General features: G+C 39.7%; 1 protein-coding gene across 4 annotated transcripts in view; it reads right to left on the reverse strand.

The window, feature by feature from the left end:
* Unc5c (unc-5 netrin receptor C) overlaps positions 1-18143 on the reverse strand; it is a 355465-nt gene that overhangs the window by 222230 nt on the left and 115092 nt on the right. For 2 of the 4 annotated variants that reach the window (XM_060392626.1, XM_060392625.1), the window contains exon 2: positions 10483-10545. The exons of the other annotated variants lie outside the window; for them this stretch is intronic. In XM_060392626.1, the coding sequence (XP_060248609.1) occupies positions 10483-10545 (63 nt within the window). The remainder of the gene's footprint in view (positions 1-10482; positions 10546-18143) is intronic. 4 annotated transcript variants of the gene reach the window in all.

Below are 18143 nucleotides of genomic sequence, written 5' to 3' on the forward strand. Positions count from 1 at the left end.
TGCTTCAGCATTAATCCCCTACTGTTTTTTTTTAAGCTCTGGGGGAGGAGGGCACCAGAGAGTAAGGGCTACAGAGATGGCCACAAAGGAAGTCTGTGATGCTGATTCAGCCTCAGAGCTGATGCACAGGGTGAAAGATGCTGTACCGCCCAGGGTAGAATGAAAGAGCCACTTTGTTAGCAATGGGGGAGAGTGCTAGGGGAAACAATGTTTAGCTAGAAGAAAGTCAAGCCTTAGGCAGAAATCAGGGCAATTATTGAGCAGATCTGGGGCATCGCATTCCCTCTGAACACTAGAGCCCATGGCCTTCTGTTTAGAGGCAAATGACAGCACTCAAATAAGTCTCCACCCTGGGTCAGCCCCTGTCCCTCCAGCCGGTATACAAAATCAAAGGGAGTTCGGGACTCTGCCTGGCTTCGCCTCGGGGTTGACAAATGTGTGATCAGCCCCTCCTCATAACCACCTGCTCCCTCTGGACCTTCTAATGGCTTTGAGGACAGAAGCATAATGCAATTTGTCAGAAAAGGGACAAATGTGGCAATAACAATGTCCACCTCAACTGAGTGAGGGCCTGGTTTAATTGTCTCTGCCAGTCTACCTAGCAGGAGTTCAGTGGGAAAAGCTGGCGATCCAAAAGAAATTATTTTCTTATCTTTTATTGAAAATTTCAAGGAAAACACAAGCCTCAGCCCCATGGGACAAAACAGGGAATCATGGGGACAGGGAAGATGGATGTCTTCCAATGTCTTGGCACATCTAACTTTAAGATATTGACGATACCATCATAACTTTCTGCCCTAAATGTCTTTATTAGAGAAACAAGATTTATGTTTGGGGTCTAGGGGGCAAAAGAAACTTGGGTGTGTGTAACGGGTCTCCTGTCAGTCACTAGTCTATTGGATTATGGGCACACAGGGAAAAACAGTAAGAAAGTTATCTTGTTTGGGTGACCACAATTCCATTCCTTGCAATTCACTTTTATCCATTCCCTTGAGCTTTCTGGTATGTGATATTACTTTTTTTTTTTAAGGGAGTAGGGAGTGGGGAGAAGTTGCTACAGGAAATAATGATTCTCTAGTTTCCTGATTTTCAAAAATTAATGTGCACATATGTTTAGCATCAGACTCTGCCATATCGAACCATAAATCTGTACACTACAGGAAAAGTGCATGCATTTTAAATAATTCATGTGTCACAGTATGGACTTGGATTACACTGGAGAAAATTAAGCATGCTAAGAATTCACAATTAAATCGTACCACAAACTCTTTCTCTTTATTTGTGTAATCCACAGAGTTGGCTAGGCAGCATCTGAGAGAACAGAGTTGTTTATTAACCTGGAGTTTTGTAAGGGTTTTCAACAGGGGATCCCGGACTCATCATTATTTTCCTTCCCACTGGTGCCCTCCTGCTTGCATTCAGCCTCTGCCTTCATTACCATTGCCTGGGAACTGTTCCAGAAGTCTCCATACTGGCCTCCCATGGCTTCCTGTCTTTACTCAGTTCCATCCATTCTCCAGTCTCATTTCACCCCATCACTCTTCTCTGCCCAGCACTTCATACTCAGGCCACAACTGTTGATCAGTAGTTAGTTCTTCAGGCACCAGGTCTGTTGCTGCCTCAAGCCTTCTTTTCCCCACTCAGAAACACGTGAACTCGCCTTTTCCTTTCACCCTTTATTGTTATCTTAGCTTGCTTCTTCCTATGCTTTGGTGTATCAGCGCATTGAAGGAACTGACCTTCATTTTGTGGTTGTTTTGCAAGTACTGAGAATTGTGTCTGGCACATATTAACGTACATATGACAAGGGTTTGTTGGGTAAGTCAATACACTGTGTATGCTGAGTTAGAAGGAGATGCATTTGGGAAGATCAGACAGAAAAAAAAGACAACTAAAATGCCTCTCCCCCTAATTTTTGATACCTGGCAATCTAAAATTTGTGGCTGATTCCATGAATGATTTAGTTGCCTCATCCAACAAGACCATGAGAACATAAACACTGCTAACTCGAGCTAGTACAATGAGTCCCTGGCTTCTGACCTCGCCTTTGCCAGAGAAAACAGAGAGGATAAGATGTAAGAGAAGGTGAGAGAAAAAGGGGAGGTGGCAGGAAGGTGATGCTGTCAGAGGTAGGAAGTAGGAAAATAGAAAAGTGTGACCAATCATGGTCTGTCATGGTCCCAGGCGCCAGCTCCTACCTTTCATCTCCTATGCCCAGCAAACCTGGCAACTCTTCTTTAAAAGATAAGGCTAATGTCTGTGAGTGAAAATGTAAGCTTCTCCCGGGACCCTCAGGTGCATCCATTCTTTCTTTCTGCAACCCAATTCCCCAACCTCATATGTGAATGCTCATGCTGTATCCCAGCCTCTGGGTCTGACAGCCACTTTGACATTTGGGAGTTATTACTTGCTTTAGTATTCCTGGGGCACATCTTGTGCAGTTCTTGGAGTGACCTCTACTGCTCTGCATCCAATACCTCTCAAAACACCACAACTGCAACCCCAGCAGACTTTCTCTGCTTCTCTGCAGAGGCAGAAGCATTGACCTACTTTCCCTGCTGTCCCCTCAGCCCACCTGCTCTAGGCCACCCAGCTTCCGGCATATTCCCACAGAGGACCTCTTTCCAGAATTGCCACTTGTCAACCAGATCTGATCTAACATCCAGTTATTCTGATTACACCACAGTTGCATGGACATCCTCATCATCTTTGCCTTTTTAAAAGTTAATTTAAAATGATACCAATATTCACCAAAACTATGTTTTCCCCCCCCAAAGAGCCCAAAATCTTTCCTCACAGCCTATTTGAGGGTCTGTGTGATAGCTGGAGAATAGGCAGCTACCTGCGTCATTAGATTTCCTAGTGTGATCCCCACAAGAACACAGGCCTTAAGTGTCTCCCTGGGTGTCTGGAATAAAAGAGGTATAATCTTCAAACTAGGAGTCCTTACCATCAAGGAAAAAAACTGTAACCGAATTTGCACTCACTCTAAAATGCAGACTGAAGTTCCTCTGTATTTTTCTTTCTTTTTCAATAGAGGAAGTACATTACATCCATAGCATTTTCTTTGATAAGACTAATATACCATCTCAAACAGCACACCATGTTCATTTACTAAACAGATCAAGGCATTGGTTAAAGATATATATCAAAAACCCTGAACTTGACGGCAATTCTTTTTTATCAGTCCTCTGGAATCTCAAGTTTCTTGTTTGAGTTCCCTCCCCCAGTCACAAGTACAGCCCTGGGAGACAGAGAGAGTTTAACACAATGACACAGATATGATCACAGAAGTTGGAAAATCACATTGGTAAAATATCTAGCAAGCTTCCAGCAGTCTGCTGGGTCAACAGCAGCTTCTATGTTCTTTGCTGCTTCACTGCCTGCTTCACTGCCCACTTCACTGCCTCTGTCCAAGACAGAGGGTGAGCAGGGAAACTCAACTGGTTCTTAAATGGAAAGTGACTGTGGTGATGTGAATTCTGCTATGAATGTGACTTGAATATTTTGGGGCTTACCTGAATTTATTGGCAGATGATATAGCAAATACAGAATATAAAGAAAATACTTAGCACCTAAAATACTTAAACCCAAAACCTTCTGTATTTAACATGAATGTAAAACTTATTCCTGTGTGGCTAATTGGATATAGACACTTTCGGATGTCAGGTTCCTCTAACTCTTATATTCTAATCAAATGTACCTGCCAAAACCGCAGTTAACTCCCTTCCATATGAGAATATTAATACCTATAACTTCATCCACATGATGCAAATGGGCAGGCAGAAATCCATAACAAGAGTCTGAGGTAATTTATTCAGGTTCAATAAAATGTCTTTGAACTTAAACACATTTTCAAGAAGGTTATACAGTGCAGTGAAGGAGAGAAAATGATCCAGATAATTATGCTGGAAAGATAAAGAAAGGAATTTTGGAGATTATTGTGACCTTTCTTTTACAAGTGGGAAATAAGATAAAGTCCAAGTCTTCAGTACAATAATATTTACTCATCATATTAAATTCATATAACCTTAAGCCTCTCCCTTGATTATAAATCTGTCTGAGCCCAGGCCATCAGAGGATTATCTTGTTGATCCTTTACCTGAGCTGTCACAGACCCATTTAACTCTTTCAAAAGGGTGCTGTGACCATGATTGTAAAACTAAATAACTAATTTAATAAAATACAAGCTCTTCAGAGATATCATTAGCTGTTAATTTTTGTCTCCATCAAGACTACATTTTTTTCACATCCTATTTTTCTTATTAACAACATTTATTTGCTGAGCCAAACATTAATCATGCCTCAGAATCTTCTGCTAGACCCATCTATGACTTCCTTAAGAAGCCAGTCCTAGCAGAGAACCCTGCTGCCTCAGTTTAGCCCAAATCCCTCATCCTCACCACCTGACTATTTTACATATCTGTTTCCTGTGCTTAGAGGTCTTTTCTTTCCACATTCTAAGCAAGGTCTTCTCACGCCAAGCTCTCTACAACAAGAATCCTGCTGGGTTTATTTAGCGGGAATCCTGTTTAGGTCTGGGGATTTCTCTTAGTACTTTTCCACCCATCAACCCTCACACTGCTCCTTACTGTAAATCCACACGTTTCCATGCTGGCTGCAGGGGAGCCCAGTCTCTTCCTTGCTTCAAGAAAGAGCTCATTGCTCTCTCCCTAAAGTCTTATCTCAGCTCTGAATAAGGTCCTCCTGTGATTGACACTATTTTAACATCAGTCATATTTTCATCTTCAAAATTCTAAAATATAAGAATGATGTTAAAATTGCTCAGTAAAAAAAGTAGGCAAAATTTATATATAGCTTCCTGGCCTGTACTCAACTTTCTGAAGCCTGACCTTGAAGGAAGACTCTGAGATCACAGATGATTGCTAGATCCTCCACAACCAATCTCAAGTGTCTTCAGAAACCAAGCCATCCAGCAAAACAACTAAGTGGGTGCAAACTACAATGAACATGCTAATTGTTTGGTAGGGAATTTGCGTTTACTCTTTTATTTTTTTATTTTAGTCATTAGCTAATATTCACAATATCAGGTGAACTGTAATGTAAGTTCGATGGCTTCTATTCATTCAGGCAACTTTATTTTAAAAATAAAATTCATCGTATACATGAAACTTATTTCTGAAACATGTTTGCCGGGGGTGGGGGGTGGGGGCTACATATCGGTCCATGATGGGGAACTATGAAATAACAGACAGAGAAGATTTTCTTCTGGAGTTCTGAAAGTGTGTGTGATAAAAGGTAAGCCCTACTGTTATCCCAGCATTCTACAAGAGACCCTTACTTTAAAAGAGCTTTCTGAATGTTTTAAAAACTTTAAAATTGACTCTTTTTAACTCTAATTACAACTGAAAGTTGCTTGTGTCTGTATCTTCCAGGCCCAATGTCAAGGGTAATGATATCACATAAGAACAGATGTGAGCATAGTAATAATGCAACTGGAAAAGATAAGTGAGGGGAAGGCAGCTCAGGAATGTCCATGAGCCAGACATAGAACAGGAGATATAAACATTAAGTCGATATAAGAAAGAACCTCCAGGAGCTGATTTAAGGAAATAGCAGAGAGGCCTTGCCTAGCATAGTCACATTCTTTGCTTCCATCTCTAGCACAGTAAGCCAAACCAAACCAAGCCAAAACAACTCCTGTGTGGTAGTTAGTCTCCACTGTGAGCTTGACTTGAGTTAGCATTAACGTGGAAACACAGCTCTGAGTGTCTATGAGGGGATTTCTAGAGAAGTTTCATTGAAACAGACTGAGCAGCCCTGGTCTTGAATGTGATGGCAGTACTGATGGGCTGAGGTCCTCCATTGCATGGAAAGGCAAACAGCAGTGCAGGTGAGTTCATCTTTCTCTGCTTCCTGAGCAGGGCGGCACAATGCTTCTGACTGCTACACTCTCTTGCAGCCATGCTGTCCCTGGGTGACCATCCCTTGAGCCCTCCTCCTCAAACCCTTCCTTATGTTTTCTCCTGTCAGATATATTTTGTCACAACAACCAAAAAAAGAAGCTAACACACAATGTCCTATGTTTAGAGCTGGAGACATAGTTCAGTGGTAGAGCAATAACCTACCACGTATCATGCATGAAACTGTGAGTATAATCCCCAACAAAACAATGAATAAATACAATAAAATCTCTTTTCATCAGAAACCAGGGAATAAGTATTTGTTCAGACAGTGGACAGGTATATAGAAAGATTACTGGGTAAATATGGCTATTTTATAATAAGAAAGGCACTTGTAAAGGTGATGTGTACCATAACTTCCCTTGGGAAGTGAGTTAAAGGGAACTTCACTCCTCAGTTAACCTGTGAGTCATGTTTGTCTTTAGAAACTCAGTAAGACATCAGGCAGCCTGGGCTGAGGCAGTCACAGTGCGACTATGGCTTCTCCTAAAAACAGCCAATAATAACAAGAGTGATGGGAGCAGTCTTGGGTCTGATGAAAGTTCTCTGATGTTAGAATCAAATATTTCACAATTTATTTTGGCTAGGGTGTGGAAAGAGAGGAATGTGTGAAAGCTAAAAATAGTTATATCTTGAGTCAATGTAAATTGGGTAAGATTTTGGCAAAGCAGATAGTATGGCCTTGTTCATTTGAAAATGCCTTTATCAGCTTGAAAAAAAAATGTTCAATCACTTCCAAAAGTTAGTAATGTCAACATCAATGTAAAGGTGTTTGAAAGGACAATCGCGTAGCAGGGTGTTGATCCTGCCACAGACTAAACATGGAACACACAGATTTGAAGGAGAGGGGTGGAGCAGTTCAGGCTTGTGCACCGGGAATTAATGGACTTCCTTCTCCCTCACTTTTTAGAACAGGCTCGCAGAGGGCATTCTGCACATTACTGTTACTGATAACAATCTGAGCCCCTAGAACTCTCCCAAAGTAAGTGCCACAAATACATCATAAATCCAAGCCCTTGTAATGCAAACCGTGCTCCCTCACCCACTGGTAACCCGAGCTCACTGACTCTGGTTTTTCTTTCTTCTTCCCCTGGTATATTTTTCTTCAGACAGTTCTGAGTAAGCCCCCATTAGGGACTGTGCAGTATGAAATGTTTCATCTCTATGAACACACACACACACACACACAAAAAAAAAATGATTTGCAAATGGAGATTTTTGTCCCAGTGGAAAGTTAATCTTTTGACATAAATAGCACTGTGAGTCCTGAACGTGCATTCGGCTTCATCATTTGCTTTAAGTGTGTCTCCCCATCACACGGAGCCCTTTAACCTACGTTTTTCTATTCTCCTGATTAATAAACCCCAATGTTTGACATCTCCCACTTGTTGCATAGTGATTTTCACATTTAGAGAGCAGGAAGTACCATCCTCTTGATGACCATTTTGCAATTCTCTCTGAAAATGTTTCCTTGGGATGTTTTTCAGATTGATTAAAACTAATTAAGAGGGAAAAAAGGAGGAAAGCATTTTTACTTCCTAAGCTAATTAGCCTCCTATAAAATCTCTGTAATTGACATAACATTTCGTAGTTGGATTTCATCATTCACCTGATGATTATTCATGAGGCTGAGCAAAGCAGGCAGCGTTGAGAGAAGCTGAGGGAATGAACAGGTGACTGTGACACACAGGCTGGAGCATTGCCTCTGCCGCCATGTCAATATAGAAAGATTACTGGGTAAATATGTAATATGGAACAGGAATATGGCTGACATTTGTTGTGTTGTCACGGCTACTCCCGTTCTTTTCTCTCCCTACCTCTGTGACCTAGCATATTTGGAACAATTCTACATGGGCACAGAAGGTGCAAGGCAAAGGATGTTGAGTGGCGTGAGAGAAGGAGAGACCCTTGTGACTTTTGCTTTTCCTTGACAGCAACCACGTTCAAATGTTCCTTGTGCAAATAAAGATGGTTTATTCATGAATTTGGCTAACTGCTTAATGAATCTGTTTTTATTTTTAACTTTGCCTCCTCAAGATAGCTCTATAATCTTCTGGTAAACTTGGTATCTCGTATCATTTGATCTGGGAGCATTTCCACTCTGCTCAGAACATTTCCAAATTCTGAGCTTCGGCAAGATGGACTTATATCCGCACTGCAGGGTGGATATTTCCTGCAGTTGAAGGAACTCAAATTTGCCTTTCTGTGCTTCCTTTTCTGTACCTGTCTTCTTCCTCCAAGAGATGAGTAAACAGTAGCTGCTGTGTCTTCTAAAGAAATAAAACAAAATGCTTAACAATAAATGAAGAACATTGTTGGTCTCACAAAATGATCGGAAACTCAATTATCACTTCCCTCCATATGAAGGCATGGTAAGTTAGATATGAGCAAATAACCAGTAGGGAATGATATAGAATAGGTTACTTCTGAAAGGATAATTTCTTACTGTAGGTAATTGACATATGTAAGACCCAAACCTCTGGCCCATAATTTTAGACTATGGTAGTTTTTTTAATCTTAGTCTTCTTGTCTAAAAAACAAACAAACCATACTTCTCATAAACAACAGTATCTTCCTTTAGAATCTCAGTCTGTGGTTACTTTCCACTCACAATGTTCTCAATCTAAAACCTATACAAGTCTGATGGCAAACAGCAGGGCAAGAGGTTTTCATTTAGAGTTTTAGAGTTGATGACAGTTTTTTTTTTAATTAAGAGCAGTTTCATATTTTAGACTAATATTTTAACAATCACAAAGTTCAGAAAGAAATGATGAAAAGAAAACACATCACAAGGAATCGTGCCACGATCCAGATCCAAAGTGAACATTTGAACTGAGATTCCATGGGTGGTAGGATTTTCTCACAGCAACTTGCTTACAGCTTGCCTTTTACTTTAAAAGCATGGATACCAGCATCATTTCCTAAAACTGCATCAAACACACACAGCTCTCCAACACTTGATCATCTATGTAAAGGAAAAGTGTTTTCAAATGCTTTGAGCCATTGTGGAGGAAAATGAAGATTTCTGCGTTCACCAAGAGCAAGTCTGGCTTTTTCCAGGAGGATGAGAACAAGGCAGAGCACGCTTCATTCTTCACAATCAGTGGCCAAGGCAAGTGTCTCCTAACTACACTTCTCAGCTGTTTACCTCTGCTTGATCTGGCCCTTGGGCCCTCTTACTGCATTGACTTTCTATTCAATGCCTTTGGCTCATTTCTGAAGGATCCATCCCACGACTTAAGACATAATTTCTTTGTATTTTGTGCATCCCATCATTTCTTCCCACAGCCAGATACTAGGACTTAAGATGGTATAAACAAAGCTACAGATTTCTGTGCTGGGGAATAGCATAGTTGGAAAACACATACAACCCAAGCTGACCGGAGTTCAGTCCTCAGAATCCATAGGGAGAAACGAAAGGAAAAACCAGGCACGACAGCACATACAGATAATCCCAGTGTTGAGATGGTGACTCTAAGCAGAACCCTGGGACTGGCTGGCTCACCAGCCTGGTCTACTTGCCAACCCCAAGCCGATGTGACAGCCTGTCTCACAAAACAAGGGGGAGAACATCTGAGTAGGGATCTCCAAGGTTGACCTCTACATGCATGAGCATGAATGCATATAGCCATGTGCACACACAAACATACACACACAGAGAAAGAGAGAGGGAGGGATGGAGAGAAAGACTATATATCATCTTAGGTTAGCAATGTTAGTATTATAAAAACTGAAACGTTATGATATAAATCTATGATGATTGATGGAGAAAGATTATATCCATGCTATTGTACTTTACTCAGTTTCTATAAACCCTTCAACTCACTAGATTTTACATCAGGAACATCAAGGTGACAATGTAACCTTGGTAATAAACACAGTTATATGGACAACGTAATGATTTAGTATGGCAAAGGCATTACAAACTAACTTAACGAGAGCCAGGACACAGTACTGTGCCTAGTCTGCCTTTTGTCCATAAGCTACTTGCGATAATAGGACATTTAGTTTGTATTAAACTGTATTATATGTGATCACACCTGGTTACACAGCCTGACTACCCTCTTTGAGCAAAGCTAGACACTAAAAGAGGCCATGTTCCCTTCTACTCCAGGGAGAATGCGCTACAGTTCTCAGCAGCCTAATGTAACCGTCTGCCAGCAGAGGGTTTCTGGTAAATGCTATTTATTCCCACTCAATTAAAGTAAACTGATATTTATTGAGCGCCACTGTACATAAGACAGAAGTTGTAGTAATGCAGTCTCCAGCCCACTAGCCTGCAGACCCCTGGAACTTACTACTTTCCAGGCTCTGCACTCAGGGAGTTCATCAGAGAGTGCTCATGGTCTGGTTCCTCTGAATATTTATACAAGTCCAACTGCTCCTGTTGCTATGTTGGATAACAGAAAGTGCTCTAAACAAAGGACCTTCACCCTCTGAGTCTGAACTTCTGAAATGTAAGCTTAGGATATCTCAAACACTCTTACAGAAACAGCCGCATAAACCGTATTCACAAGAACGGGAGTATAAAGAAAATTTGAATGCAGTACAACATTACCATGGCTGATGGACCTTCCATGAAGAGAGGATGTTTGCACTGTTTCCCAATAAGGGGGCATAACTATAAACACAGAAAATGAGAACTCATGAGTATATGGCAAATGGGTTTAGACTTCCTATACATCTAAAAAAATAAATGATCAACAGTGAGACTTACTGAAAGTATTACTAATCTGCTTCAGCACCTCTCAAACCCAAAGAAAACTCTTTAACAAGTACTGTGACAGCTTCTTTAGTTTCCCTCCACTTGTTCTCAATTTGTCTCATTGAGATGTCTGATATAGACTCTGGGGACCTCTGGCCCACTTTGGAAGCAATTTTATTGAGAATGTCAGATGTATTTGTGTCAATGGGACACTGAACAACAACAGGATCAATATTTTCATAACTCTAAAGAGTCAACAAATCTGATTTGTTCTAGCTGTTAGGAATTGCACAGTTTTATTTTTAAGAAATTGATAAACATGTCAGTGAAAATTTGCAAGTCTTTGTTTTATTGAGGCATATGCTAAAATGCACAAAATGCCCCCTTAAAGTGATAGCCTGGTCTAGTTCATGAGTTTGTCCATTTTAAAACTAGATTTGCTTTTAGGATTTCCGACAGAGGTAGGGTTCCTTTCCCATCACGGGAGACATCTGTGGTGGAGTATGTGATCATAGTGGATAACAGAAAAAATACAGATGGCTCAAAGAAGGGCCAGAAAGGGGACATGGAAATAATATAGGTTACATTTATGGAAAGAGCTTCCTTTTTAAAGCGAGCAGAATTCTCCAGAACAAAAGCTACTTTGATTGAAGTCTATAAAGCCACGTGATTAGCTCTCCTGATTAGGAAGCCTGAAATCAAGGCCACCTGGAATTAATTTCTTTCTGCCATTTGCAATAACATTCAGGGACAACTTTCTGAGATCCTAATCTGACAATGCTCTTTTTCAGCCTCTTCACACCATCTAGGGGGGGGAAAGTGATGTTTCCTTTCCAGATTACCAGACATAGGTTTGAAGTTTAAAAACCCTTCTTAACTCCTGTCTAGTTTAATCCCCTGCATCGAGCAAATATATGAGGCTCCTCTTCCATGTGAGTTTTCTGAATAGGCTTCTCAAACTCCAGGTAAACAACTCTCTTTTTTCTTGAACACCATCTTTAAACTTAAGAAGGGTTATCCAGATCATTTTTGCAGGATGGTATCAGAATCAAAGGTCACACATAGCTCAAGAGAGAAGAGACCCCCACATGCCCGTTTTACCCTGTGCCTTACCTCTACCTGCCATTTCTAGAATATATCACTTTCTTCTTAAGTTAAAAGAAAAAAAAAACTAAAAATAAAATAAATTCAACATTTTTGCTGCACATCTAGTTATATGCTTGTTGTTATTTCAGGTACTATCATTGATAATAAAAAAAAGAATTTCTTCAGTATGTTTCTCTCTAGCCTTCATTATATGATATTTTATCTAAAACAAAATCATTACAAACCCAACTATTTCACTCTGATACCTGTATCCTGAAATGTTAATTGTTACTAGTTTTTATCAGAGTCTGAAGTATAATCATGCTTGGCAAACAAATGTTTACAAATAATCTAAAATCACTATTTTAGGCCCCCAAAGTGACATATGTGCTGTGCTTTCCAAAGCTCTCAGACAGCTAGCTATCATTTATGGAAGAGTCTGTACTGTATCGCAATGATGGATTTTATGGTTAACATCACTGAAATATTTCTTCCCCTTTGTTATCTAGGATTTAGCTGTTTTTCTCTCTCTAACACTTGACTACTGAGACAGGAAATCAAGTTGATAATGTCCTCTGGATCATAACAAGCTCTTCTATTTGTAGTGGTAAAAGATCTGTGGTAACAGCCAGGGCCAACTGAGTGCATGTCAGATGTGCGGGCTGGTCCCAAGACAGCAGGCAACATGAAAGAAAAAAAAGCAAGTTCAAGACCTCACTGACGACAACAAGCTGCCGCTCTGGCCTCCCAGCCGAGTGACACTAAGCCTGTAATGGAAACATTACTCACTGAGGTAGGCACACATGAAATATTAATTTCCTGGACAGTCTGCATTTGCATACTAATACTAAGTTCATCTCCTTGTCTTGTCCTGACTTCCATTAGCAATTCGATTGTCATACCTGAGATTTGGGAAAGAACGGAAAAGAGAAGATCTGTAGAAAATTTTCCTGCGGAAACAGCAACAACAGTGCTTATCACTAGCATCATTAATTTAATCAGAAACCTTGAGGCAGGAGGCTAGAGCAATCTGTTAAGAAAACATTTTCTAAAATGAGAATGCTTCCCATTTCAATTAGGGTCTTGCTCTCTGTTTTTCTCTTAGAGATGTTTTATTTCTCTGTTCTCTCTCTTACCTCCCACGTGGCAACTGATTAGATTTGCAACCAGGGGCTGTAGTTTCTCTAAAGAACTCCTTGCTGAGACTCGACAATTTTGCGACAACATCCCTGTCCCCCAACCTTCATAACTGACTTAAAAAAAAAAAAAAAGACATCTCAATTAGCTTAGACCCACTGTGCCAACGATCGAGTACTTGTTCCGCAGTGAGCTATTACTCCAGAGAACGGATTTTGTTTTATGGTGTTCATGTTAAAGCTCTTTTCTCTTTAATTAGTTTTCTACAAATGGCTGCCAGTGAATAAATCTGCTGTGTCTGTGTGTTTGCACACATGTGGCTGGTTAGTGTGTTTCCTCTCCCAGATGCATGACAAAAGTAAAGCAAACAAACAAACAAAAATGAAGACAATGGGGAGGCACACAGGGGGGTGACATTTTTTTTTTTAAATTGGAATCCCAGGAAGAAGTGTGGGAATACAGAGAGTTTACAAATATCAATTATCAGTTTCAGAATCTTAAAAGTGCTGATCTTGAAACCTCAGGAGACATATTATTATTAAATATACATGTGGTGGTTGGGGAAGTCTCTTCCCAGAGCCAGACCCCATCCCACGGAACATCTTTATTAACGCTGATTCCTCCTTTGGTGAGCTCCACTGCAGTGATGGTGTTCTCTACGTGGAAGGATGGTAACTTCTCTAGAGAGTTTCCTGACTGGAAATCATGTGAGGATGCTGAAAGGAATTTGGGTTGGGAATCAGAGGAAACAGACAAACAAACAACTACAGCTGGAGACACGCAGGTTGGGTCATGCCCGTAATCCCAGCCCTCGCTCAGAATGCTGGGACAGAAGGACTGGTCCAATTTGAGCCCAGTCTGGCCGCACAGTGAGTTGTAGGTTTTTCTTGCTACAGTGGGGACCTCTTGATAGTATGGACAACACCAGCCTGGACATATTTTTGAGAATATATTGTCCTCCCCAAGCCTGTATTTACTTGCAGCCCTCAGTGGGTTTTTCGATAAAGGGAGAGGCAAGTTGCCTGCTCTACAAGTCAAGTTTTCAATGTAGTTATAATTTAAACATTTACATCCATAACCATGGAAGTATAAAAATCAAGGAATTGCACTCAGTAGGTTTCATTCAAGTCCTACTACTAGATATAGAAGATGCTGTCAATAAAATTCATTTGGAAGACATTTATCTATGACTTTAGCACTCAAATTAATACAGTGTAATAATATTTTTAACTTTAAAATCTATTTGAAATTGGGAGACAAATCAAAAGTGATGTTTTAGAAAGCTTTGGGAGAAATGTCTTTTTCTGGTTTCCTGTTTTAACTTTTTAAATTATTATTATTTATTACAATTTATTCACTTTGTATCCTGACTGTGACCCCCTCCCTTATCTCCCAATCCCACCCTCTCTCCTTCTTCTCCTCCCATGCCCCTTCCCCAGTCCACTGAGAGGGGAGGTCCTCCTCCCCTTCCCTCTGACTCTAGTCTATCAGATCTCATCAGGACTGGCTGCACTGTCTTCCTCTGTGGCCTGGGTAGAGGGGACTTCTAAAATCCCAGCAAGTCTCAGACTTATAGAGCAGAGTCCGTTTGTGTGTGCTGCTGCAGCAGAAAGGGTCTTGTATATGCATGTTTTTGTACTACTGTGGTAAGAGTCAGACTTCTGAAACATTAAACGTTCTCCAAGACCCCAATAATCTTGTAGTGCTAAGGACACAGACACTAGTAAAAATAAAAGTAATTTTAGCATAGTTATGATTGCTTCTAGAACTAACAGAAACATATTTACAGTTTAAGTAGGAAGGTCTTAATCTCTCCACAAACATTAAATGTGTGATGAAAAGGCACAGTCTTTGTCCCCAAAGGCTGCCATGTTTAAAAGGAGAAAACACAAAGGGCTCTATTTTTATTTCTTTGGATTCACAGTTTCTTCTATGATACGGAAATGATAAGGAACCAGATGAGTGAGTTTTGCTGGTTCATGCCATGAAAATGGATAAATAACATGGAATAGTCCCTGATCACCCTATTATAGAGACACAGACACTCCCTGCTCCACAGAGCATTCACATATAATGACTTCTCTCATATTTCTAGAACTCACATATTTCAATGGCTTTAGAACTATGAAGGTTCTTAGTGCTCTTTGCAGCCTACCAGGTATAATAACTATTTTCTAAGCTTATTTTTATGTAATAGGCCTTGACGGATTTTTTTTTTCCTATAGATGCAGAAACTGGAGAACAGCAATGTCCCAAAATTAGAAGAAACTGCAATCCAAAAGCAGTCACTTTAAGCCACAAAAGTAGCTTGTATCCATAGGTGAGGCCTACCAGGCAGGCTACTATGACTTCAGACTTCCAGTTTTACTTTTTAAAATGTCTAATTTGAGTGTAACAGAAATGGCTCAGCAGTTAAGAATGCTTGTTGCTTTTTTCATAGGACACATGTTTGGTTACTGTGCCCCTAGAAAGCAGCTTAGAACTATCTACAACTCCACTCCAAGGAATGACACCCACTTCTGACTTCTGTTGGTACTTGTACACACTTGCACATGTGTGTGTACACACACACACACACTCACTCACTCACACATACACAGAGAAAGAAATAAGTTTTGAATGTATAACTTGAAGTTGTGAGATGCCCTATTCTTTGTCACTCTTTTTAATTCTAATCTCAATGTTTCAAGTTGTGAATTGCTCTGCTGTCCTGCCTCCCAAATGTTCAGTTTTGGAAGGCTATTTAAGGTTGCCTATTCACTCTCAATTTCTCGTAAGGAATCTATTATATGATAAATATGAACCACAGCAATTTCTGAAAGAATTTTTCTAATGAAGGAGACAGCCCAAAGGCTATCAACTAAGACATTAAAAATATAATTACTAGAAATTAATTTTGTTAACTTTATGAACCCATAGATCTAAATATTTTATTCACTTGTTTTCTATAGCTATTGTTTATAAACCTTTCTGTAAGCATGAAGAACTAAGGTTGACATGCAAAGTGTTGAGAAATACAGGAGTAATAAAAACAAATAAAAATGGTCACTTCAACTACTTAAAGAATTTCTCAATAGTTATTTTTAATACATATATTCAACTTTCAAAATTAAAATTCAACCTAGACAGACTTTTATTCAACATATATTGTGAACATTTCCCCAAAACACCTTTATCATTGAATGTGGTTTTGATAATTTTTGTGCTTCTTTATATTTTAAATGTTATGTTTTAAGAGACTCAAATGTTCTGTCTCATGGAAGCAACACTTGGTTTAGTAATTTTATCATTTAATTCATATGTTTGGCTCCAGAATATGCTAAACATTTGCTTCTGCTGCATTTTTTATGGTTTCTTCATTGTTCCTCATATCTATCTGTAACACATTTGCTATTAATTCTATTGTATGGTTTGGGAACCATACATTTTCTTGACTCTTGCAAATTATATATTTCTGTGTAATTGGCCTTCAGGTGTTTGAAACGTGTTTCAGCCTTAATTATCACCTATTAAAATCACTAGATTTTTAGCCTCACCATTTAATATGAACAGTTCTATTAGGAACTTTTTTGTTGTTGTTGCTTTGATGTGTTTTGTTTTAGAAGTCTACACATCGTCTTCTTTCTATGCTCTCAAACATGTGATCTTTTTCCAGAAGTGTGGTGTTCATGACTGAACACAACTTTTTAACTGTATGGTTTAATTTCATCCATCCCAGGCAGAAAATCATTATTCTACAAATGCAGTAATATTAAATTGGTTGTTGGCCACCACATCCCTACCTTGGCACTCATTCACCATGTACTTGACTAGATCTCTCAGATCTTTTTCACACGAATCACTTTGGTCCAGCCCAGTTTTTGGAAAATGCTAGCAATCAATCTGTAAGCCTTTCATCTGTAAGCCAGTGTGTATGCAATTGACTCATGTTTTGTCTTTCAGTGGTGATTGAGTTTCTTATTTAAATAAGATTATGCTATTATCCAGAAGCATAGAAGAGGCCCAGTGGCTGCTTGAAGCAGAGTTGTAGTCTGGGGAATATGGACACTAGAGGCCCTGCTTGGTAAACCTTTCTCATAAACAACAAATCTCCAAATGCCTTAGTTGTATGATGGTCATACAGTGAGTGATGCCTTCCTTTAAAACACATACCTGCAGGGTGATAAAAGGGATTTCATGGGATTCCTCAGAGAATACCGAGAAACAAACTTAAAACTGCTCAGATTCTAAAAAGGGTTTCAAGCACCAAAAGAGCTGTGGAAATCACTTTTTTCTCCTTGAAAAGTCCTTTGTGATCTTAAGCCCATCTATTCAGAGTAAAGGTCAAGTGGGCAAACCCAGCAATTCTGTTTTCCCACAAAGCTGTTGCAGTTTTCTGTCTCCTGACAGCCATCACTGGGAGTCTATTATCTACCATTCTGTTTACAGCACCACCCAGATCCTTAACTGGAAACCCACTAAACTGCTCCCTCCTTTCATGGGCTGCCTAGCAGCTTCTTGTAATGGCTTCATGTTATCCGTCTAAAAGCTTTCTTCCCTTGCTCTGTTTGTTTAAGGAAGTGGAACTATCCTAAACAAGCTTTTCGCTACTGGGGAGACCAAATGCAAGCTAATTTGCTAATCAAGGGTCCTTCCGGTTCATTAGGTACCACTGTAAAGTAGCATTTTGATGGCATGCCTGAAACTGTTTTCAAAGAGTGTTTTAGGATTTGATATCTAGTTTCTGGAACACATGTCTTCCCTTTAAGTAACAGTTAGTAGGTTTTAAGGCAAACAGCAGAACACTTAAGTATGCTCTGGAATGTTTCAGAACACAGGCTGGTCCACACGATGTGAAGATACACACACACACACACACACACACACACACACACACACATGCACGCACACTCACATACAACACATTTTCCTTGTCTCCAACCCCCTTTAGATTGGTAGCTTTTTCATGTTCAGGTCCTAATTCAGTTTAAAAACTCAAATGTAAAGAAATAAAGTCTTTTCATTTTAAGTTGATAGTTATCTGGCGGGTTAAAAATTCAGTGTTATTACTTTCCAAGTTCAATGGAACAAAAGAAAACAGGGGATAAGATTCTTCTGAGAAGGCTGTAAGAGAGCTGCTTAAAATATATTTGCATATTTACAAGAATCAGAGCAAGGTCAATGAAGCTCCTTATACTCCAGGTGGAGTCAACATGTAAAATTCAAGCCTCAGGTTAGCTATTTTCATGTTTTCCCTGATTTCAGTAATGTAGTTTTTTGGATTTCTTTATTTTTTTCTTCCATTTTTAAAA

This window comes from Meriones unguiculatus, chromosome 10, assembly GCF_030254825.1.
Source record: "Meriones unguiculatus strain TT.TT164.6M chromosome 10, Bangor_MerUng_6.1, whole genome shotgun sequence".
Lineage (NCBI taxonomy): Eukaryota > Metazoa > Chordata > Mammalia > Rodentia > Muridae > Meriones > Meriones unguiculatus.